At 35.9% G+C, this 26,000-nt stretch overlaps 1 protein-coding gene across 4 annotated transcripts in view; it reads left to right on the top strand.

The window, feature by feature from the left end:
* The window catches only part of GRM1 (glutamate metabotropic receptor 1), a 427,511-nt gene that overhangs the window by 300,942 nt on the left and 100,569 nt on the right, over window positions 1-26,000 (top strand). For all 4 annotated transcript variants that reach the window (XM_044247123.1, XM_044247125.1, XM_044247126.1 and 1 more), the window contains exon 3: window positions 15,264-15,499. In XM_044247123.1, the coding sequence (XP_044103058.1) occupies window positions 15,264-15,499 (236 nt within the window). The remainder of the gene's footprint in view (window positions 1-15,263; window positions 15,500-26,000) is intronic.

The raw sequence follows: 26,000 nt of genomic DNA, 5'->3' as shown, positions 1-26,000 counted from the left end.
TTTTTTAAGATAATTTCTATACTTTTAGCTCTTGTTCCATATAGGTTTTATAAATTCAGACATCACACATGTGCACTGTGAGTTTTTTGCTATGTTTTGTTAACCCTTGTCCCTGGACTGACTTCAAGTCTCCTCAGTCTAGTTGGCAACACTTCTCAGTTCCAGTTCCATTCTGTTAGATTTTGCAACTTGTTAATTCCCCCAGCTTTTTATAGGGTGTTAGTACCAACCCCTCTGACCTCCATCATTCATGAAACCATCTTTCACATCACCAAATGGCTATTAAGACCTATTTCCAATTCTTTAGGGTTTTCTCTACAGAAGCCAAGCTCTTGTGGGCTGCTGCTGCACTACCTCGTGCTTATTGTTTGGCTTTGATTCTGCTTGCGATTTCTAGCACCTGAGAATTGCTTTTTGTTCTTGATCATATTTTACTTCATATTTTCAGGTAATTGTACTGAGAGGAATATCTGTATGAACTTAGTTTATCATGTGTGATAATTTTTAGCAATTTTTAAAAAAATCTACTTTCAATGAAAAAGGTCAGGAACAGTTTGAACACTTTGGATTAATTAACAAGTCATATATCTATTGATGTAAATTTGGTGAGGACTTTTTTTCCCCCTTCAAGTGGTAGAATCTAGAAATTAGAGATCAGGATAATTTGCACGGGGTCTGTTAAGAGAATTCATGAATGAAGTTACTGAACCATTGGATTAGCTTTTGAAAAGTCATGAATTGCTGTGCTTTGACCTTTTGTTCAAGGATGAAAAATAAATCAGTTTAAAAAAAGAACTGCAAATGATCTAGACAGCATGGTTGTCATCTTAGAATATAGGGAAGAAAGCAGCACCAGAAACATCCTTCTACATGTGCACTGCTAACTTTCCCAACACTGTGTACCTCATATGCTTATTTCTTACTCACTCTTTCTCTCTTCCTTCCTCTGTTCTTTTCTTCCTTCATTTCTTCTGAAGATAGCTACTGAGGGCACAAGATTTTATTGTCTGTAGCACTGAAGAATGATTCTTGTTGTGAGACCTCTTATCTGGGAGTTTCAATTTAGTCATTCAGTGACTCTACAACTGAAGAAATTCTGTGTGCCCAGCCACACACAATTGCAGAGAATAATTCAAGATCTTCATAACTCATTTCTGCTTTATTTTCATTTTATAAACCTCTTACTCTTATTGTTCATATGAAAAAAACACACCTTCTCTGCCTCCATGTGTACTCATGTACCCTTTTCTCATCTGATATTAAATTAAAAGAGGTTGGAGTATCTACTGTCTTCCATAAAGGAACACTTCTTTTTTTTTTTCCTCTTTCATAGAAACATGCGTAGGGTCTTACTTCCAGTCCACTGGGTCTAAGCAGAGCCCTTCTGTCAACCCTGAGACTGCTTTAGAAACAGAGGCCACTAAAAGAGAAATGGTAATAGAAATTTTAGTGATGAGGTGGAACCCGTTGGATAGTTCAGTTTTAATCCCGTTGAAGTCAGAAGCTAAAAGTCTCAGATTCAAACCTTGCAGAATTTAAGCTCCAAATGGGCCCATTATGTCCTAGTCCTAGTGAAATCCTATAGGTAATAACTTGCTATAACACAATGTGATTTTTGAGTTGAGTTTCCTTAGGGCATGATTTTACAATTTTGTTGAAGGGAACTTGGGATATTTTTGTAATTTGAACATGGAGGTATTTCTGGACTCATAGTTACATAGAAAACAGGGTATGCTCTGTGAGGTGCATGTAACATTTGTGACTTGGCTTTGAGCTCCAGTGGTCTTACAGATTTCTGCAGCTTTGCTCTCAGGATCACTTATCTGGGTAACTAAAATAGTAAGACCACTTCTCATTGTCCAAGAAAGACTTAAAAACACTAAAAACAATTAGAAAATTTATAGTATCTTAGAGAAGTAAATATATGGTGTACAGGATATAGTACATCCTGTTCTGATCAATGTAAATATTTTGAGCCTACATATTGTGGCAGGTGAGCAATGTACAGCCACAGGTACTTATTCCTACCTCAGGGACTTTGCACTAGCTACCTAACGTCCTCTTCTCTCTGAACTCTACATGGGCCATGGCTTCACACAGCTCAGATCTGCACTTAAGTGTTATCTTTTCAGAGGTGCTTCCCTGACCACCCAATGTAAAATACACCTCCTTCATTTATATCACATGACTCTTTAAAAACCCTCTACTTAACCTATATCACCATGTGATAGCTTTTTGTCATTATTTGTTACTTTAATATTTCTTTTCCTCCTCACTCCATATATAAATTTATATGCCTGATAATATTTTTTGGATGCCATACATTGTGGATTTTACCTTCTTGGTACTGGAAATTTGGGGTACTGGAAATTTTATATTTCTTAAAAATATTCTTGAGCTACTTATGGGAGGAGGTGACATTACTTAGAAGTAATTTGGTCTTTTTGTATCTTGCTTTTAAGCTTTGTTAGCCAAGACCAGAGTAGCATTTAGTCCAGGGCTAGTTTTTCCCAACTACTGAAGCAAGATCTTTCTTTGTACTTTAGCCATCTTCCTGTGAAACATGATTTTTGTGTTCTGGATATTGGGAGCAGTTAATATTCCCAATTCTATGTGAACCCCAGCCACTATGCTCTCAAATTTTCTTAGTTGGTTGTTTTCTCAGCCTTAAGTAATTTCATCACATGCACGGGCTGTCTATATTCAACTGAATACTTTTGGGAGAATTATTGTAGACTGTTCTGTCTTTACAGCTCTACCCTCTCCAGTGATTTGCCCTGTGGACTCTGGCCACCTTGGTTTTTCCTGACACCCAACTCTGTCCATTCCTCTCAGTGAATCCACTGGACTGTACCTGAGCATATCCCTTCCTATTTCCCTCTCCCCTGCCTGCTTCTGAGCCATGACTTGGACATCTCCAAACAATGCACTCAAAATATTTTAAGGCTCATCATCTCATTTGTTGCTCACTTCGCAGAGATCACTGTCTTTCATTGCCTGATGTAAAATGTCTTAAGAGCCTTTGTTTTATATATTTTGTCCAATGTCTTAGTTGTTTCAGACAGAAGAGTAAATTTGGTTCTTGTTACTCTGTCTAGGTTAGTAGAAGTCCAACCTATGAATTTAAATGAGAGCAGGGATATTTCCAGTCTTATTCATTAATGTATTTTCAGGTCTTAACAGTGCTTGGCACTAAGTAGGATATCAGTAAATATTTATTAAATGAAGAAATGCAAAATATTTGAATCAGCTAATGTTGGAGGATCTAGATTTGTTCTTTAATGAATCAAAGGGTATTCTAAATGAATTACATGAATGTAAAATAAAAAATATATGATTCCTTTCTACTCATTTTTCTGTATTATTAGAATGATGTGTTAAGTCCCAGATACAATCCGTTCATCATTAAGAATAACTCAAAGCTGAGGGACCTAAGGCTTACAAAAGTGTACATATCTAATTTTAATGCAGAAGCTATAATTATTGTTCCCAAATTCAAATAACTGCAGTCATAAACTATAAATCTTCTTTTTAAAAATTAATAGTATTTGTTAGGTTAAAACCATTTTGGTCAGTTTCTGGGTACTTTATATTTTTTTGATGCTTCTTAGCATGTAATTATTTGCTCTTGAGAAAAAAAATAAAGTAATCCAAATGTATAAATTATATAACCAAAGTTTTTGTAAGCTGTTTATTTAAAAAAATAATATCTTTTAATTTCTATTATTTCTATTTTAGAACTAAACAATATTCATTTAAATCATATTTAACACATCTAACAGGTAGGTCAGAGTTTACAACTAATCCTGAATTTCAGAGAAAATGTCACAGCATGTTCTGGTTAGTGGTATGTTGTAAATGTTTAACAACTGGCTCTCTTAAAAAATGAAACAAAGCAGAACAATAAAGCTTTGATTTCTAGTGTTTGCTAATTTTTATGGATTGAATTATGTCTTCTTAAAAAAATATGTAAAATTCCTAATCCCCAATACCTCAAAATGTGGCCTTATTTGAAACAGAATTGTTCTAGGTGTAATTAGTTAAGATGAAGTTATAGTGGAGTGGGGCATACCTTTAATCCAATATGGCTGCTGTCCTTTTAAGTGTAGAAGAGACACAAAGGCACAGACACACAGGGGAACACCATGTGGCTACAGAGGCAGAGATTGGGGCAATGCAGCTGCAAGCTCTGGAGTGCCATGGGTGGATGGTCACCAACAGAAGCTCAGAAGAGTCAAGGAAGGATCCACACAGAGTCTTAGAGGGAGCATTGTCCTGCTGGCACGTCGATTTCAGACTTTATAGCCTCTGAAACTATGAGAGAATAAGTTTTATTTGTGACTTTTCCTGTTTATGGAACTTTATTAGAAAATCTGATATACCCATGAAGTCAACACTTCCACTATGGCCAGTTTCAACTTTCTGACATGCAGTTACTCTGTATTAACAGAGGTGAGAAAAGATGCTAACAATGGATTCTTGCCAGCTGGTTTGAGCCACCTCCAGCTTATCTCTCTTATAGTATTCTCTGTGAATTCTTGAATTCAAATTGGTTCATAGATTTTTATCCATTAATTCAATTAATTTAACTATTTTAAGCACCTACTATGAGCCAACAACTGTTATAAATGCTGGAGCTACGTAAGTGAACAAAAAGAATAAAAATCTCTCTGCCTATGTGGAACTTTCATTTTACTAGAGGGATAAAGAAAATATGTTTATATGGTATGTCAGGTAGTGATAAGCTTAAACAAGAAAAAGGAATAAAAGAGAAGGGACACAGTTTTAAATAGAGAAAGATCTCTCTGAAAATGTGATATTTGAGCAGACATGAGGGAAATGAAAGAGTGAGCCATGAAAATACCCAAGTGAAGAGAATTCCAGAATTTTAGGCAGAGAGAATAGCCAGTGCAAAGATTCTAAGGCCAGGGCATCCTTGTTTGTTGAGGAACAGTAGGGCAGTCAGTGTGGCTGGAGCAGGGCAAAGGTTAGAATAGCACAGATGAGAAAGGTAATGAGGCTCAGAGTGTGTAGGGTCTTTTGAGGTACTCATTGAAAGTCTTTGTGTGAGAAAGAAAGGCATTGGTGGATTTTAAGCAAAGAAATGCCAGGATCTGATTTATGCTTTAATCAGAATCACTCTGGCTCTTTATTACATTCTTTTTTTTTTTTTTTAAATGGGTCTCTTGCTTCCCTTCAGTTGATTCTTAACAATTACATGGGAAACTGCAACCCCTCACTCAGTTGGCATAAAGGGACGTGAAAAATAAAGGTTCAGTAGCAACAAAACAACAAGGGACTTAAAACAGAGAGTAAAGATTGGTAATTTAGATCTGTAAAATTTTGCACTAAGGAATGAAGCCACCACAACCTTCCCAACAAAATGAAAAGTCTCAGCTTTGATGTCATGGTTTCATTTACCATGAACATCAAGGTGGAGTTTTGAGGTATCCCTTTTTGAACCGCTTTTTAGCTAGCATAGTCTTTACCTTAACAACTTCTCACAAATTTACCTTAACATTTAAAGCAGTACTTTTTGAAGTCTTTATCTTCTTTTTCTTCTTCTCTTTCTTTAAAATTCCAATCTAGTTAGGAATTGTACTTTGGCAAATTATAATAAAGAAGAACTGCTAGGAAGTCAAATACAACATGAAGATAAGCAGAATACAAGCGTAAAATTGTATTATTAGATTTAACAGACATAAAATCTCACTTCAGTAAATATAATAAAAATGAACAAAATAAAGGAGGAAAGAATTACCAAAACAATACTCATTGTCCATTGAAAGTGTGTGCCCAGGTGATTAATAGAGAAAATTACTATTACACTTAGGACTTTTAGATGTTCTAAAATTGTAAATAAAAAGTTTTAAGAGGGGGTGCCTGGGTAGCTCAGTTGGTTAAGTGTCTGAATCTTGATCTCACCTCAGAGCTTAACCTCAGCATCATGAGCTCAAGCCACATGTTGGGCTCTACCCTGAGCGTAGAACCTACTTAACAAAAAATGTTTTAAGTGAAGTAGAAGTTTCCTATGTTAAATGCCTATATGTGCACTTTAAACAAACACCATGCCTATCAATATTTAGAATTTTAATATGCTAAATGAGTTTATTAAATTATCTAATCTCATTTGGGTTAACAATTATACTTGCATAGTACATGCGTATATACTACTGTTCTTTATTTAATTTTCATAACATTCCTAGTAGAATAACCAGCCTCACTGAGGTCTGCTGATGGAAGTGGAAGAAAGATTTTATAGCAATTTCAGTGAGTTTGGGGTATTCATTTAAAATTCTTTTATCCCCAGTGAAGTGAGTGATGCTCTGTTTTCAAAAGCCATCTTTAATCTTTAATCACTAGCTAGTTTTCATAATCTATCCCGTAACTTTTTAGTTCAGTTTAAATTACCGTTTGATGAAATAAAAGAATTCTGGATCCACTTCCAATTTCTTTTAAGAGACTTTTTTTAAATGCATATCAAATTTAATAAAACTCCATTTGTTATGGACTGAATTGTGTCCCCTCAAAATTCATATGTCAAAACCTTAACCTCCAATGTGACTCTTTTGGGAGATAGGGCCTTTAGAAAGATACTTAAGGTTAAATGCTGTCATGAGGGTAGGACCCTGATCCAATAGAATTAGTGTCCTTATAAGAAAAAAAAACAAAACAAAACAGCAGAGAGCTTGTTCTGTCTTTCTCAAACTGTGTGTATGTACGCACTGAGGAAAGGCCATGTGAGGACATTGTCTGCAAGCTAGGAAGAGAACTCTCACTAGAAACTGAATTGGAATCTTGGTTTTAGACCTCTGTTCTCCAAAACTATGGGAAAATAAATTTCTGTTGTTTAAGCCAACAGTCTCTAGTCTTTTTTATGGCAGCCCAAGGAGGCAAAGGCAATTCAATTCATGAAGTATTTGCTGACAATACTTTGTAGATGATAATATTGAGATCATTTTCTACTCATTGACAATTATTTTTAAATTAAAATTGTGGTACAGCAATCTATAACAAAACTTGTTCTTTAAAATTTCTGATTTTTAATTTTGTTCTTTGACCTCAGCTCCTATTTGTAAAAAAAAAAAAGAAAAAAGAATTCTTTCTTTCCAGGAAATACAGAGGTTGTTAAATATATCAAATGCGATTCAGTAGAGCAAGTTAGGCTTTCCTATTGATATTTAAATATTTGGACCAAACTGATTTCTTATCCTGAAGAAACACCAAGTATGTTCCATAGTTCACTCTTGACATAGCTTCGCCCATTAATACCAAAAATAGCTGTTTATGGTCAGATTCCACATTATCACAATGGGCTGGCTGCATGGGGGGAAGAACACCAATAAAACAGAAGCCCTAATTTGTACCATTTACTGATTTTCCTTGATGTATATATACCCATCATGAATAACTTCAACCTACCATTGTTAAGTCATAGAACACAATGAAAAAATGCGAACGATCTGTTCTTATGGGCCAGTGAAAGCCACCTTCAGTGTATTTGTTTTTACCTAACTTGAAATTTGTACTGTCACTAATTGTTGTTTACGTCAGCTGATTTTTTTTTTTTTTTTAATCGAGACCTCTCAATGAAGAAAGCATTGCACTGAGTTACATTCTCTCATAAGCTACGTGGGTACCTACTCCAGATGTTTCCTGGTTGGCAGTTGCAGCATCAGAACACATCCCTATACAAAACATAAAGTGCCAATCACATTTTTTGACAAAGTAATTCTTCATAATTTTATCATATCTAGAGCTAATTGTGCTTATCAACATTGAAGCTAAAAGAGAATTTAAATAAGAGCAGAGCTTTCTTCCTTTAAATCTTCCTTTTCAAATTGCACGCATACGAAAAGAACTGCCACATAAGAATTTATCTGCACATTTGTCAAGTTACAATGAAAGAATGCTTTGCTAGCTTCATTTATTCAATGAGTTGGTTTTCCATATCATTAGGCGGTTTCAGAAATCACTGAGCCATGATGCCTCAAAAAGTAAAACTTGAGCTACTTTCTTTGCCGGAATCAGCAAACATTTCTAAGCAAATATCTTTGATGCAGTCATTCACTAATGTCTTGGCAACTGTATGTGTATTTTAGTCTTAGCAAGCCCAAATGCCACTTTATAAAAACCCACGAAACACTAATGTTTTATGCAGAATATTGAACATAGACTTCTGTTGGGTTTTTAATACTTTTTGTTTCCAAGAATTTACTTGGTTTTTAATTTTTTAATGTTTTGTGTGTAAAAGATTAGTATATTTTGATGGTTTCATAAATTCATTGGGTAAAACAACTCCATAAAAATAATACACTATGGTTTTAGCACTTCATCAATTGGGGATAAAAGCCAAATTCAATATATGAGCTGACATTTTCAGGTAAATTTAATCAGAACTCTTTTCTCCTTGTTTCTGTGGAATCATTGCCACTACCTACATTCAAATACTACTGTTGCCACAGTCAGCAGATTGTATACATTTTTTCATAAAAAAATTAAATAAATAAAAATTCAGTGAAGCTTGTGTGGCCATTTAATTAGAGTTAAAGTAAATAATGAGAATTTGTTCTAATTTAGAAGTTAATCTTATAGGATAGATTATAAAATAGGCTTGATTAAAATTTAAAATATTATAAAAACATGTATAAAAATAAATGGGAATATATTCTTGGATATTTATATACTTTTGTGTTACAGTTGCAAAGCAACCTTGAAATGTCACGCACTGTCACATGGTTCTACTGTCACGTGGTTCTACTGCATGTGGCCTGCATACAGCTTGAGCTACAAGCAGTTCACCATGTAAATTGAAAAACCCCATGTTTATACTGTATACAATGACATGAGTCCACCTATCATGTTCTTAGACCTTGCAACAGTGTCTAACAGCTCTAGATTTTCCTAAATGCTTAGTCTCAGTCTCTCTCTTACTTCCTCTTGACTGGTAACCGTTTATGAATTGATATCAATATTTGGACCACATGATTAGTAGTGCTTTCATAGAGAAATCCTTCCCATATGTATTTATAGCTCAGACATTGGTTGGATCATGAGGAGATTGATGATGAAGAGTTGTTAACATCTAGTAAGATTTCATCATGTCATATGATTGAGGCTTAGGATGCCAGCGGTGAGTTGGGGGGTAGGGGTTAGGAAAAGATGGAAAATGAGAATTACTGATCTGACCTTGATCTCCTTCACATGAAGTTTCCATTTCGTGAGAATTCCCTTCATTCTTCCTGTTTTGACCTTTGACACCATCCCATTCCCTCCCCCACCTTGGTCACTTTTCTACTGAAATACCATAGGACTAGAAGTTTTCTGTTTGAGTTCTAATTTCAGCAGTACAGGACAACCAAAGGTAAAGGTACTCCCTCATCTTCAATTTTTCAGTGAGCTGAGGGACCTCTAAGTGCTTGTACTACATAATTAAATTAAAAATACCTACATTTGGGGGCCCTTGGGTGACTCAGTTGGTTGAGCGACTGCCTTCAGCTCAGGTTATTATCCTGGAGTCCTGGGATGGAGTCCCATGTCAGGCTCCTAGCTCCACGGGGAGTCTGCTTCTCCCTCTGACCTTCTCCCCACTCACGTTTTCTCTCACTCACTCTCTTTCTCTCTCAAATGGATAAAGAAAATCTTAATCTTAAAAAAAAAAAAAAAAGAACCTACATTTTGTGTCAGTTTTATATTTGTGGTGGGTTTGCAGCAACTGATTTTAAAATTAAGTATAGACTAATTGTGACCACTACCCCAATCCCTGGTTCATCAGTGCCTCCACACCATCAACACCTGCCTTCATATTATAGTGTAAATGTATGTGTGCATGTGTGTGTGTGTGTGTGTGCCCATGTCTGTGTGTGTGTTTCCATAGTTTCTGTCTGCGATTTCTAGAACCAAAGAACTTCCACAAGTATCTACACAGTAAGTACTTTCTAGAATGACCTTTCTAAAACAAATCTAATCATGTCATATCCCTGTTTAAAATATGAATAATTTCTCACCATCATAAAAATGAAATCCAAAATCCTTAACAATGATGTTCAGGTTCTTCTAGATCTCACTGGCGTGACCTATCATTCCTTTACCTGGCACACTCTAAGCAAACTAAACACCTTGCTGTTTGATAGCTTTGTACTCTCCTGAGCTGGTCTTTCTTCCATCTCCCTCTTTACTGTGTAGCTTCAATGCATCCTTTCAGTCTCATCTTAGATGCTACTTCTCAGTCAAAACCTCCCTTGACAGGGCCCTTCCCCTTTTCCATGCTCCTGTAGCCCATGTTCCTTTCCTTTCAGCTACTACAACTTCCTATGGCTATTATGTATTCAGTGGCTAGTCTTCCCCACCACTGTGATTGCCTTGAGAATATAGGCCTTGCCTGTACTGCTTAGCAGTGTATCTGTAGCAATAAGCAAAATGCCTAACTCATACAGGGTCCTTAGCAAATAAATGTCAAATGGAGAAAGTCAGTCTGAATTCTTATTGAAAAAGCTGCCATTACCACCATAAAATTTCCCACAATTAACATCACTTGATTTAATTTGCATTATGTGACATTTCTTCAGCCTTTATGAGTATGGTTAGCATTGTATTTATAGAATTTTGTGCTTGTTTACTTATGTTTTTGAAAATATTTTTATTTACCTTTTCTCACTTTCTTATATGATAATCTCTGGATTACTTTTAAAGATGATAGCTTTTTTCAGGTACACATAGTTACTTGTACTGAATACAAATCACATGCTTTGCTCCTTAGATTGTAATTATTTTAATTGAATATAAATACATTTTTCTAAAATGTTTTTAAACAATTTTTAAATGAATACTATTGTATTCCTGTTTTTTACTATCAATTTGCTTATTAAATGATTTTAATTTATATAATGTAAAAGTGACACTCATGCAGCTCCTGTCCAGGTATAATTGATAGAATTAGAAACAATATTTTTCTATTGTTTCCATCAGAATTTATTCAGTGGAAGAAATCTTATTATTATTCAGGTTGGAACTGTAGAATTTCACAGAGACTAGAGCAATGATTTTGGGGATGAAGACAGCCTTGTGAAAGAACTGTAGTATAAAAATGTTGAGGGGGGACAAGGAACAAGGATTCTTGTATTTTGTGAGGAATACTTAAAGACATATAGCTGTCTTAAATGTTCACCTGTTTATCCACATTCTGCAGCTTTATTTCCAGATAGGAAAAGGAACTCATCACTGGGGAGCAGATGGGGCAGCAGAAGTTGCTGGAGGCTGTGAATATGCCTCCCAGAGCTCAGCACCCAGCACAGCAGGATTCATTGCAGAGGCCTGGGGTGAGCAGGTGCCTGCAGTCTTCTCTGATAGCATGGTCCACACTACCACCACCACTATCAACAACAGTAACAAAAGTAAACATGCAAACCAGGTGTCAGGAGAGCTACTGCTTCCCTGTTTTCAAGTGTGCTTCATGGAGAATTCACCAAAACAATATCCTTGTAAAAAATCCCAACACAACTGAACAGCAAATATCCTTTAAAATTCTTTGTAAATACATTTGGCAAGTGGTCTGTAGACAAAATGATTTAAACATACAAACACCAAGAGTTACATTATGGATGTTTTTTTTTTTTTCTTTTTCCCAATTTATTTATTTTCAGAAAAACAGTATTATGGATGTTTTTCAGCAGCTTTTGTTAGCATTCCATAACATCTTATCTGTGATCGATTCAAGATCTCATATGAATAGAGATTAACATTTCAAAAGTACTCACTAACCAATCCTAGCTGAATATTTTTTTCTTTTTAAGATTTTATTTATTTATTTATTTATTAAAAGATTTTATTTTTCATTTGACAGAGAGAGATCACAAGTAGGCAGAGAGGCAGGCAGAGAGAGAGGAAGGGAAGCAGGCTCCCTGCTGAGCAGAGAACCCAATGCGGGACTTGATCCCAGGACCTGAGCCGAAGGCAGCGGCTTAACCCACTGAGCCACCCAGGCACCCCAGATATTATTTATTTTTTTGACAGAGATCACAAGTAGGCAGAGAGGCAGGCAGAGAGAGTGGAGAAGAAGGCTCCCCATGGAGCCCATGTGGGGCTCAGTTGTGGGGCTCGATCCCAGGACCCTCAGATCATGACCTGAGCCGAAGGCAGAGGCTTCAGAGCCACCCCGGCGCCCCTGGTTCTCCTTGATTTCACTCATGACTTCTTGGATTTAACATCAACTCTGATTTCTCGAATGAGATCATCAATAGTGAGGGGGAAGAGCTTTAACCAATGGCTCTGCCCCACTAAACCACATGACTTCAAATCTTCTATACTCAGATTAACTCCCATGATTTGCTCCTGTGTTGGAGGGCAAAAGGGGAGGAGGTCATACTTTCTTTGCTTCCAGCACTGACACATGATACTTGCTTTTATAAATTGGGAATGATTGAAAAAAAAAAAAAAAAAAGAAACGCAAATAAACAATATAAAAGACTCATTTCGTACACTTAAAAAAAATTGTGGGTTTCTTATTCAGACTATACATTCACACATAAAGAAGTCTCATGTAATAGTAATCTTGGGGAGAAACACACTTCAATTTTAAATTTTATATCAAAAAGGAATTTTCTTCTTCAAATTATAAGTCATTTTGATTTTAAATATATACTCACAAGCAGAATTTCTTGAGAGCGTAACTGTTTTTGTTTTTTTTTTTTCTTTACCCTTGACCCTATAGTTCAGGTCTTCAGATTGCTATAGGTGTAGTTATGATATAATGTAAATAAATCTAAATAATTAAGCTAGCCTTTCTAAGTAGACTGAACTTATAGAAAGATAAAAGAGTCTGTCTTTTTTTAAAAATCAATTTGACTGGCCATCTTATTCAGTGATGGTGAGTAGAGCAACTTGTTAGAAAAACTCACGTCAGTCTCCACCAGGGGGCAGAGCTCAGTGGCCTTATGTAATAGGCTTACAATACTTTGAGGACTTCTACAATCCTTAGGCTAATGGTTACTAAACTGAAATTTATGCCCACACTCTGTCTCCTGTCACAGCTATACTGACTCTCCAAATTCTTTGGATGACCCATGCTCTTTCCTGTATATTAGATAATCTACCAGAAACCTTCTATACCAGTCCTTCCCCATCTCTTCATCCGACTAATAATGCCCACACATCCTTTAGGTCTCAACTCAGAAGTAACTTTCTTAAGATAGTCATCCCTCATTACTTTCTCCCTACCCACACTTATATACATACATACACACCTGACTAAGTTAAGCCCCCAAGACCCTCCTCCCCACAGTACTGGTCACTTCTTTACAACATTTGTAATTCTTGTTTAGTGTCTTTTCCCCACAAGTCTATAACACTAGGGGCAAAGGATAGTGTGTCTCATTCTTAATAGAATCTTGAGCATAGGAGAGCATCTAGGTAAATGCAAAAGGAAGGAAGGACAGAAGGAAGGAAAGAAGAAAATGATGGGGGGGATATAGGAGGGAAGGAAAGGTCTGTGCAAGATTGTAAAATCTCTGTCCCAATGGATTTAGAAGAAGTGTATAAATACTCTGTGATCTGGCTGGTTAGACCACACTAAACCTCAAGGTCCCTTTAGTTCTGGATCATGTTAAGTCAGCTATACCTTCTACAGCCTTTGGTCTGTTAAAAAAAATATAGCTCCTGTTGATTCACTAGGAAGATTCTGGAGCAGAACTGTACCAATGGTGCACCTAAGTGGAGGACACACATTTATTCCAATTGATCTCAGTTTAACAATGGGTGGGCTATGGTTGGTCACATATATTTGGCCCAAGCCTCTGCTCTGTGAGGAGCAAAACAAAACACTTTCTCTGGCAGACAGTTATGTTCCACAAACTGCAGGGTGGAACTCCATGGGTATAAATAAATCTACCTCTTGACCAAGATAATCCTTAACCCTCTTCTCAGTTTGACTCAAAGTTAGACAAGTCTTTTCCTCACTATGGACCCCTTGACTTCCCTTTCCTTAGAGCATTTAATTTTTAAAATGCCATTATAAATTCTTTCTCTGTCCCTTGGAGGTATACATTTTCTCCTAGCCTCTTGCCAGTTTTTATAGCAGAGAAATTTCTTTCTCAAGATCTGGAAGCCATCCCTTTGAAGTGCAGTCATCAAGAGTGATAGCAAACCCTAGCTCCCCATTTCTGTGGGAAGGTGGGAGCCTAACTTAGATAAATGACAGTTATCAAGCACAGATGGCTAATCACATTGACCAAGCTCCCCTCGATGTCCTGTAGGGCACTTGCTCACTAGCTCGTCTCAACATTTAAATCTCCACAACTTTTGTTTCAGCAGAGTGGAGTCAGTGTCTCTTGGCTGTTGGAACAGTCTTGAATAAAGTCTTTTTTGCCTGTTTAATTCTAGTGCACTTTTTCTTTGGCACCTGATGGGAAGAGATCACATGAGGTTTGTCCCAGCTCATATATACACTTGAGTTAAACTGGAGCTACATCACTCATGACCAATGTGAATGTTCTAGAAGGTGACCAAATTTAAAACAAAAAAATGATTTCACTGAATAAAATGTCAATTAACTTCCTTTTAGTGAGCACGAGGATTATTTTTATTTGGGGAAGTGGGATTGTTTTCTTTTAATGCTGCTATTTTGGGATAACATTGAGAGGGAGCATCTCATCACTTCTAGACAATGCAAGTTTGAACAATGTCCAGGCACAAAATCTGTAGTTGCCATGCTTCTGAGCTAAAATCAATTTTCTATCCCATAAATGCAGCTCATATAATGGTCTTGGCTGCAACCTTGAAACCTTGCTGAGCTCTTATTGTGAAGGTCCTAAGTGCCTGGGTTTTATTTTATTCTGATTTGGACAGCAGCTGATGGGTTTTATGGCCTAAAGAGCACTGGGTTTGGGAGCCAGACTGCTTGGGTCCGTATTCTGGGTCCACTCGGACTTCAGTTAGTTGCTGAACATCTGACTGAGTAAAAGAAAATAGTACAGAAACTGATGCCTAGTAAATGCTCAATAAATGTTAGTTCTTGTCATTGCTGCTATGATCAACTTCATTGTCACTTTCACTACTGTGAAAAACAAGCAGGACTTCACGATTTCAGAATTTCTACTTTCCACCAAAACAAAACAAAACAAAACAAAACCAAGTTATTGGTAGGTAGGATTCTGACTTACAATAGACTTTCAGCCCTGCTGAATTGCTTCATTCATGCATAATGCTGAGCCCTATTTGTGAGACCTTTGTCTTTCTCTCTCCCTACCCCAATCCCTGAATTTTTTTAGTGATGGATGGGCAGACAGAGATGAAGTCATTGAAGGTTATGAGGTGGAAGCCAACGGGGGAATCACAATAAAGCTGCAGTCTCCAGAGGTCAGGTCATTTGATGATTATTTCCTGAAACTGAGACTGGACACTAATACAAGGAATCCCTGGTTCCCTGAGTTCTGGCAACATCGGTTCCAGTGCCGCCTACCGGGACACCTTCTGGAAAATCCCAACTTTAAAAGAATCTGCACAGGTAATTCGCGTTCACAAAATATCAGCTCAGAGGTTATAACTCTAGCCCCATTGCAACTTGTTGGATGAAAGTAGAAAGTGTGAAGGCTGTAGTTCCAAAGACTGAATTGCCATCTTAATTTATAAAATAGCTAGAATGAGGAGAGTGTGTGTATTACCACAAGGATTCATGTTTCTATATTCTGGAAAAACTGCTTTGGTCCCTGGTGGAGCAAGTTGTAAGAAGAGATAGTGCAGGTAAAGGAAAAGCAGACTGATAATTCAGGTATCTAGTATTCAAGCCAGAGGAAATAGATTTTATTGCAAGCATGCTTAGGAAACGTTAGCCGAAGACATAAGTAAGCAGCACTAGTTTGATCCCTTATTCTTCTTTATGACTTGCTTCAAAATATGAGTCTGAAGAAGATGAGATCATGTTACTCAGGACCACACCACTTACATGGGTGTATGTGGACATAGGTGGCAAGAAGCTCAACACTCTCATCTGTAAATAGAGTGACATTTCCTGGTGGGACAGGTAATTCCCATGTACTGCTCACTGAAGGCATGCCAGGAAAGGACAGCACATTGTTCCAGGTCTTTCAGGGCTTGGTGAACTCTACTGGATGTACTTTTCTGACCACCAAGAACTACCACACTTCTTAACAGACTTCTTAGCTCGGTAAGTTTTATGAGTGTTATCATTACTGCATAGAGACATTGCTGTCTACTGTCCTTTTTCAGTATTGCTTAATGTGGCAAAAATAGATCCCCTTTGGTCTACCGTAGTGCCATTCAAAACCAGTTGTCTATGCTCGGTTGATAGCAGAGCATGACTGACAGGCATTAAAGATGGGGTCACCATTGACTGAGATGGGAAAGACTCCAGGACTCCAAGGAAAGCAGAAAGGATCAGGAGCTACATTGCAGATGGGTTAATTTTGAGATATCTATTAGTGATGCAGCTGTATATGTCACTTGGTCATTGCGTTTTATTGGTAAAATTTAGAATGCTATTTATTAAACATACCTGGATATCTTTTTGCAAGGATTTCCAAGAAAATATCTTGTGACCAAAGCTTTCAAAACAAACTTAGAATTCTGTAGCCATGTATGTTTTGAATATCATTTGGGGTTTTCAGTTGTCACAGTTCATGCCAATGTCAAGGTTAAAATCTGAACTTGGTTAATGTTCATAGTAGAAAATAATAAAAAAAAATGCACATTCATGAATTGCTCTTATATTATGCTTGACTCTCAGCTATTTTTAAGAGCTTCTTAGGTGATTACAACCTTTAATAAACATGTTTATGTTTGCATTTCATTCTGCAGTCAAGGTTAGCAAATATTTCCCTTTGTTCTTAGTTCTAAGGAAGACTGAAGGCTTATTTAACTTTTCTATTTGGAACTAATTCATGAAATTTATTGCTCTCTTCTGATAGAGAAATCCTAGAATTTTATCTTTAATTTATCTTCAGCAGTGTTTATGGTATCTGTATGTGGATACATTCATGTAAATTTACTTTGCTCTTCAGTTTTAATGTCTGCATTTCTATGAAATTGGCTTCAATGCTATAGAAGAACAACTGCACTTTCACTTCATGTATCATTCTTATCTAGTTGAGATCCTTGAATGGCAAATAAATTGCATAGTCTTCTAATAAATATGTGGACACATTTATGAAAATTTATGTGAGGAAGTTGAATGAACCCTTCTATACTATCAATAGCTGCTCTTTCCATCACTTGCTTTTACCTCTTCTAATTGGATCATTCTTGGTGTTTTGGAAAGTTTTGATATTGCAGTTAGTTTCCATGGAAACTTTTATTGAGCTTAATCTCGGATGTCACTATTTAAATAAAGAGTTTACATGCAGTAGATTGTTATTTTGAATATTAAGGGTCCTGCGCCCAGGCTCAATAATTTGGGAATCACTGTGGCTAATTAAAAATTACTTCATGCAAAGTCTACATCACTGCTTAATTAGCTGGGCATATCAAGGGATTGGAGATGTGTTGGAAAGGTACTAACTGAAACATCAAAGCCTAACTTTTTTTTTTTAAAGATTTTATTTATTTATTTGACAGAGAGAGGTACAGCCAGAGAGGAAACACAAGCAGGGGTAGTGAGAGAGGGAGAAGCAGGCTTCCCGTGAAGCAGGAAGCCCAATATGGGGCTAGATCCCAGGACCCTAGGATCATGACCTGAAGCGAAGGCAGATGCTTAACAACTGAACCACCCAGTCTCCCCTTACTTTTTTTATTTATTAAGATTTTATTTATTTATTTGAGAGAGACAGAGGTGGGAGGAGGAAAGAGGGAGAGGGAGAATCAGCCTCCCCGCTGAGCAGGGTTCTGTGGGATATGACCTGAGCCAAAAGCAGACAATTAACCTACAGAGCCACCCAGGCAAAAAGCCTAATTAAAAAAAAAAGAAGAAGAAGAAGAAATCAATCTTTGTGAGGACAATGGAAGAAATAGGTATGAAACAAATCAAAGTCATTCTCTTCCAGTAAGTGTCTTAGTTGTTTATAGCGTTTGTGTTATGTTTGCAATGGCATAGTGCTTTATCCTTCCTGATGAGAATTGTGAAAATGATTCCATGGATCTGTGAGAGCATTTGCAAGATTAACCACTGGGTCCAACACTGGTTTGGTCAGTATCTGCCAAATGACTTGGAGGACTTTACTTAATTTCTGAATCAATTTCTGCATCTGTAGCATGGTAACACTTTACATAGGTGTGAGAATAGAAGGAATAATATAAGTGAGATACTTTGCAAATTATAAATCCTAACATAAATCTAAAGTGTTATTATTAGTGTCATATCTTACCAGAAGGCAAATAAGTATAGCGTGGGTCACTTTATTAATATTACAGGTTTTGAAATTACAAATTTAGCATAACTACATTCCAAGATGTGGAAACTAGAAAAACAAGCACACAATTCTTAATCAACCACCCTTATATCGTGCCAATACAGATACTTTATTTTTTTCTTACTTAGGCTTTTACAATTTTTTTCTGATTATAAAAGTAATACCTACTACTGTGACTATTGTATATAAATTGGAAATATAGAAAAACATAAGAAAGATGATAACTATTAAGAATTTTCTTTTATATAACCTCTGTTAATCACTATTAATTTTTAATATATTTCCAGCAAATACACACTAAATTTTTGGTATATTTTTATCTGTATGTACTTTTAAATCATAAAGTCAATATTATTTTATATATTGTTTTTAAAATGAATATTGCCTTTTCTTTTGAATTTATAAATTTATCATTAATTTCTTTCATTCTTCACAGCTACAAAATATTCTGCAGACAGATAAGCCCTAATTTATTTAACTATCTCTTGCTTCCTACCCATTTAAGCTGTTTTCAGTTCTTTATGAATTAAAAAAAAGCTACAGAAATGTATTAAGAAATTCTTCTTCCTAACCATCCCCCCTTTTTTCTCATTTTCTTTCTTAACATATATATATCTTATATATATATCTTAACATATATATATCTTATATTTCTTTTTTTTTTTTAATTTTTTTTTAATTTTTATTTATTTATTTGATAGACAGAGAGAGATCACAAGTAGGCAGAGAGGCAGGCAGAGAGAGGGGGGGAAGCAGGCTCCCTGCTAAGCAGAGAGCCCGATGTGGGGCTCGATCCCAGGACCCTGAGATCATGACCTGAGCTGAAGGCAGAGGCTTAAACCACTGAGCCACCATATATATCTTATATATATATCTTATATATATATATCTTTCTTAACATATATATCATTTTTCTTAACATATATATTTCCAGAAGTTGAATTATTCAGTCAAATGATATGAACATTTCTAAGAAAATAAGACATCTCAGAAGGTAGCTCCTACCAGCACTGCTTACAATTCTATGGACATTTTTTTCATTTTGTTTTGCATAGTTATAATTGTAGTGTACATCTAATTCTGCATTTTATTTTCAGTTAAGATTATACTTTACCTTCTTGATGTTGCTGCATGACCTTTTATGCATGGTCATATTAAACGTCCATTTTAATATCTCCATAATATTCTACCCAGTTAATTATTTAGGCATTCTTATATTATTGGTTGCTTCCAATTTTTCTTCATATAAAAAACACTGACTATGATACAGAGAGTTATCATGGCTGTTATTACTATTTTAAGATTGTTTTCTCACTATAGATTTTTAAATGTATAATTATTGGCCTAAGAAAATAACAATATTTAGGCTTCTTAAAAAATATGTTATCATTGTCTTGCAATATGGTGATATTAGGATTTGTTGTGGTTAGCAGTATATTAACTGGATGAGTTCACTATGTCCTCACAGATCTTATTCCCAGTCCAGTGAATTTATAGCCATAATACTTTCTCCCCTTATTCTTTATACCAACTGGAAACAAGTGGGCACAATACTTTTTAAAGCTGGTATATCCTTGTATTTGGTTATTATCCAAGACATAGTGAAAGAATTTGGATGATATCTGTAATACTCACCAACAACTCAGGACTTGTAAGATAATGGCAGCTAGCCTGATATGACAAAATTTCAAGACTTCCAAGCATGAGTGATCTTTTTTTTTAATGAGCTATAATTGATATGTAACATTATATTAGTTTCTGGTTTACTGTATACTATTTGATATTTGTATATATAGTAAAATCATCAATACAGCAGCCTTTACATCCATATATATATTTTTAAAATAAAATTATATATATATATATATATATATATATATATTTGCAGTTAGTTTCCATGGAAACCTTTATTGAGCTTATTGAGGGGAGGGACAAAGGGGGAGGAGAAAGAGGGAAAGAGAATCTCAAGGAAAGTCCACTGAGTGTGGAGCCTCATGTGGGACTCCATCCCTTGACCCCAAGATCATGACCTGAGCCAAAACCAATAGTCAGATGCTCAACTGACTGAGCCACCCAGGTGCCCCTTATCTTTTCTTTATCCATTTATCCATCAAGGAACACTTATGTTGCTCCCAACACTTATGTTGGCTATTATAAAGAGCTGCAATGAACATAGAGTGCATATATTTTTTCAAGTTAGTGTTTTTGTTTCCATAAGATAAATACCCAGAAGTAGAATTGTTGCATCATATGATAGTTGTATCATTAAATTTTTGAGAAACCTCTTTACTGTTTTCCAGAGTGCAGTGCAACAATTTCCATTCCCACCAACAGTGCCAAGGGTCCCCTTTTCACCACATCCTCAGAAGCACTTGCTTTTCTTGTCTTTTGGATGATATCTATTCTAAAAGTTATGAGGTGATATCTCATTGTAGTTTTGATTTGTATGTCCCTGATGATTAGTGATATTGAATATCTTTTCATGTGTGTGTTAGCCATCTGTATGTCTTCCTTGGAAAAATGTCTCTTCAGATCCTCTGTCCATTTTTTCACCATTTTTTTTCTTTTGCTGTTGAATTGTATGAGTTCTTTATATATTTTGGATATTAACCTCTTATCAGAAATAAAACTTGCAAATATTTTCTCTTATTCAGTGTACTGACTTTCCATTTTGTTGATGGTTTCCTTGGTGTGCAAAAGCTTTTTAGTTTGATATATTCCCACTTATTTTTGCTTTTGATATCAAAATCCAAAAAGACATTGCCAAGATTTTCTTTTAGGAGTTGTATGGTTTCAGATCTTATTTTCAAGTCTTTAATCCATTTTGAGTTACTGTGTGTGTGTGTAAGATTTCATTTTTTTGTGTGTGGCTGTTCAGCTTTCCCAAAACCATTTATTGAAGGGACTACCCTTTCCCCAAGCATAGGTACTCTTGCTCCAGCTTAGAGACTGACATTCACAATTTTTACATTGGTACTAATTTTTATAATATATTTCCCTCATTATTAGGTTTCTTTGGAGTTTCCATTTTCAATTAATATACCATGTAAAGTACGATAAGATTGGTCCAGTATGATTCCATCCAGATTAAGATAGTCCATGAACTGAGACTGGCTCCTATTTACTATAGTCCTTTAGGTCTTGGGTAATAACTTCTCTTTGCCTTTGGAAGTTTGATCCCAGTGCCAATATGCATGCCTGAAGAATATCATTTGCCTTTACCCAAGAAATTGGAATATTAGCCGTAGTTTGTAGAGGGCTTCACAATTCGCCACCCCTCCCTATAACCATTCCCTTTGAAATATGACTTTGCAGCTCCTCCCATTATTAAGTAGAATTTTGCTCTCTACCATTTGAATCTCAATAGAATTTATAGTTTATTAGTTTCAAGTCCAGGTTTTAAGAGGCTTAACCTACTATTATTCTTTCTTGTGACCCTCCCTCAGCTGTATATAGAAGCCTGAGTTAGTCTTCTAGAATATGAGAGAGAACTTGGAGCAGAAACGGTATGATCACTTAGTTGATAAATCCGTCTCCAGCCAATACACTGGCTGACTGTTGACACATGAGGGAGCCTACCTGAGATAAGTCATGTCCAGCCCAGAGTAGCAAAACTTCCTAGTTGACTCTCAGATTCATGAACTAAATAAATACTTGCTGTTTTAAGCCACTAAGCCTTGGGGTGGTTTGTTATGCTGCATTATTGTGGAAATTGGTAAGTGATTAAAGGATTTTGATAGTCCTATAATCCATGATCCTCACATGGAACAATAGTTGATTTAATTTAGGGAACATAATTTCTCAACCTAATGCTAGAATTCTCAATCTTTTCCCCCTTCAGGAGGAATGATACAATACTGTACCCTATATCTCTGAAGCAAAGCCAAACATTTTTATGATTCTATAATGACGATTTAAAGCCCCCTGATCCAAGGCAGTAAAACTATTCTACTTTGGAATTCTGGAAGTGCTAACAAATGGGACACAGTTATAGCTGAGCAAAACAAATGTCCCCAAAACAAAAAAGTTAATAGGTTCTCACACAATGTGCTGGTAGAAATTGCTTAATGGACATATGTTTTAAAAGCTTTGGTTGCTGCTTTACTCAGTTTGGGATGCTATAACAAATTACCGTAGGCTGGGCGGCTTAAACAACAAAAGTTTATTTCTCATTGTTCTGGAGGCTAGAAAGTCTATACTTAGGGTGCCTGCATGGTAGGATTCTGATGAGAGCCTTCTTCCTGCTTTCCTCACATGATGGAGAAAAAGAAAAGAAACAAGTCTCCTAAGTGCACTAATCAGATCATAAGAGGTACACACTTAAGACCTAATTACCTCCACAAACCCTATCTCCAAATATCATCATCACATTGGGTATCAGAGTTTAAACATATGAATTTGGCAGTGACACAAACATTCGGTCTATAATAGATCTATTTATATCTTTGCTTGAAAGAATGAAAGTAAACTGACCTTGTGTCACTTTTGGACATTATAATTTCTCAGAAAACCTCACACAGAAATGAAACTGAAAATAATATCATAGTATAAGCATAGTCTGGGTCTGCTTAACTCTTAATACTTTTGACCTGCCCTGTCGACTGTGGTAGCTACTAGCTGTGTGTATTTTTTATATTTAAATTTAAATTAATTAAAATGAAGTTAAACACTCATTTTCTCAATCTCACTAGTCATATTTCATATGTCAACAACTGCATGTGGCTAGTGACTACATCTTGCACAGCACAGATGCAGAAAAATTCCATTATTACAGAGAGTTCTGTTGAACAGTGCTACATTCTAATTTTCTTCTTCTTCTCCTTCTCCTTCTCTTTCTCCTTCTCTTCCTCCCCCTCTTCCTTCTTCTTCTTTTTAGAGAGGGACAGGGGAGAGGCAGAGATTGAGGGAGAGAGAGAATTTTAAGCAGGCTCCAGGACCTTACAACCCCAATATCATGACCTTGGCCAAAATCAAGACTGAGATACTTAACCAACTGAGTCACCTAGGTACCCCTGCATTCTAATTTTCTAACCCCATAAATGCAGGTTTGTTTGTTTGTACGGTTATTTGGATCTAATTCACAATTTAATGTTCCCAGCATGATCAACTTGTTGAACATCCTAAGTACAACAGCTGAAAGATGTTATGAGCCACAGCTTCTACCTTGTTTCTGATTCCCACAGAGCTTCCAACCAAAATAGGGCAGACTTATTCTTTTGATGACCAGGTATATCTTCACTCACCTATTAAGGTTCAGGATAGTTTATTCTTCCATGTCATTTTAATAATTGAATGGATTTATAGAAATGTGTTCTATCATTCAAAAGACATAAAGATGGACTTAGGTACACACGTTTTCTATCATTTTACTTTATATTCATCGTGATTTTGTTTTGAAAGGGCTTGAATAATTTTTAGCATCAAGCAGATATGGACTTCAGGTATAAAAATGGAAATTTTTTGAGGCCAGCAATGCTTATTGTAACAGTGATCAGTTGTTATTTTATCTTTAATAGAAATATCTCATTTACAATTATGTAATGTTCACTATGTTAGTGAACTTTCTGTTATGTAAACTAGTTACCTAGAGAATGGCCTAAGGTTTATTAGTTTAATTTATTAATAAATCCTTCAATTAGATCAATTTCTCCTTATTGAACAATTTATATACTTCCAAAATTTAATGCTTCCACCTATGGTCCAGCCTAACTTCTAAACAAATTTGAGAATGGGTATTTTTAATGATTAAAATCTATGGCTATTCTTTATAAAGAGTTCACCTTGACATAAAAGGCTGCTATATATTTAGATATTCCCAAATGGCTACATATGGGATTACTCTATATCATATAAGTTGTATTGCTTCTCATCAGGAAAATAGTTTTGCATTTTACATCTTGTGCACATTTGCTGCTGGGAAAACTTACATGAAGTAAAATCATAATTTCAGCCATCATAAGAAGTTAGTCTTTTCATGATGGGTAGACCAAACATACTTGGCATATGGCCCATTTCCTTTTTTTCCTGTAGTTTTATATTTTTGTTGAGGTACAATTGACATACATAAAACTACACATATTTAAATTGAACTATTTGACAAATTTTGACATGTGTGTATACCCATAAAATCATCACCACAATCAACATAATGAATATATCACTCCCCAAATTCCCGTCTCACTGAAAATTCCTCCCTCCCACTATTTTCCACCCCTCTCCTCCCTCCTATTCACATGCAATTTTCTGTCACAGTAGTTCATTTGCAATTTCTACTTTTTTTTTTTTAAAGGTTTTGTTTATTTATTTATTTGAGGGAAGGAGGAGGAAGAGGGACAAGCAGACTATGTTGAGCACAGAGTCCTACTTGGGGCTCAATCCCATGACCTTGAGATCATGACCTGAGCTAGGATCAAGAGTTGGAGCCTTATTAACTTGAGCCACCTGGGCACCCCCTACTCTTTCATATGAATGAGACTGTGTGCTGAGAACTGCTTTCTGTCTGCATTCTTTCACTCAGCACAGTTAATTTGAGATTCATCATTGTATTGCAGGTATCAACAATTCATTTTTTAAAAATTGCTGAGCGGTGTTCTGTTAACTGGTCATAACAAAATTTGTTTATCCTTTTACCTGGATGTGGATTTGTTTCCTGAACCAAGTGGCTAAGAACATCCATGTACAATTTTTGTACAGACATATGCTTTCTTTTCTTTTGGCGCAAATCCTAGCTGTGGAATGCCTGGATCTCATGGGAGATATATGCGTGACTTTTTAAATTTATTCTTTGGTCCTATTCATTATGGGGATACATAATTGGGAAAACAACGTCATAAAGGAATCAAACACTGAAAAGATAAATGGTTTGTTAGAATTCAAGAATCTGTTTGTTAGAATTCAAGAAACTGTTGAGATTGTTCTTGAGGAGGATGTTTCATCATTCCATTATTTCTGCTGTGTGGAGGTAACAGTTAAGGTGAAGTAGAAGAGAATTCTGTATCCATATCCTGAGCCAAGTTTTGGGTTATAATAGCTACTAAATATGATTCCTTATTAGATGCTGTAAAATGGAGGTTGACATGTCTCTGGACAAAATCTTCAGTATGTTCTCTGGAGGTAAATTCTCTAGTGCTTGCTTTTTTTTGGAAACTAACCTCATACCTGAAGTTATTATATACATTTGTGCCCTGATGAGTGGGGTACTATGTAATCAACCTACCAGTTACATTTATAATTTAGGTCCTGCGTCTCTGGGCCACTATAGCACACTTGAGTATTATAGTATATATCCAGGAGCTGCTTGTCAAACCTCACGCCAAAGATCTGTGTGAAGTAGTGTTAAATCTGCTATCATAGTCACCTGTGCCTCTGTCAATGTCATGTCATAATTCTATATGGCCATTCTATTTATTTACTAATTGAATGTTCTCTGGAGTATCAGTAAACAGCATTATTTGTGACCACAAATCCTTATAGAAGTTTGATGGGCATCCGTGGGTACTACATGGGACAAGTATTAAAATTTGTTAGAAATATAAAAAAATTGAATCCATAAGTACTTACCTCAAATAGATTTGGTCTAATAATGTAATCAACAGAACACTATTATCCAATCCATGTGGATAAATTAATAGCCCAGATCCTAAG

This window comes from Neovison vison, chromosome 1, assembly GCF_020171115.1.
Source record: "Neovison vison isolate M4711 chromosome 1, ASM_NN_V1, whole genome shotgun sequence".
Classification (NCBI taxonomy): domain Eukaryota; kingdom Metazoa; phylum Chordata; class Mammalia; order Carnivora; family Mustelidae; genus Neogale; species Neogale vison.
Note: the sequence above shows the minus strand (reverse complement) of the source record. Positions and strands in the feature narration are given on the sequence as shown.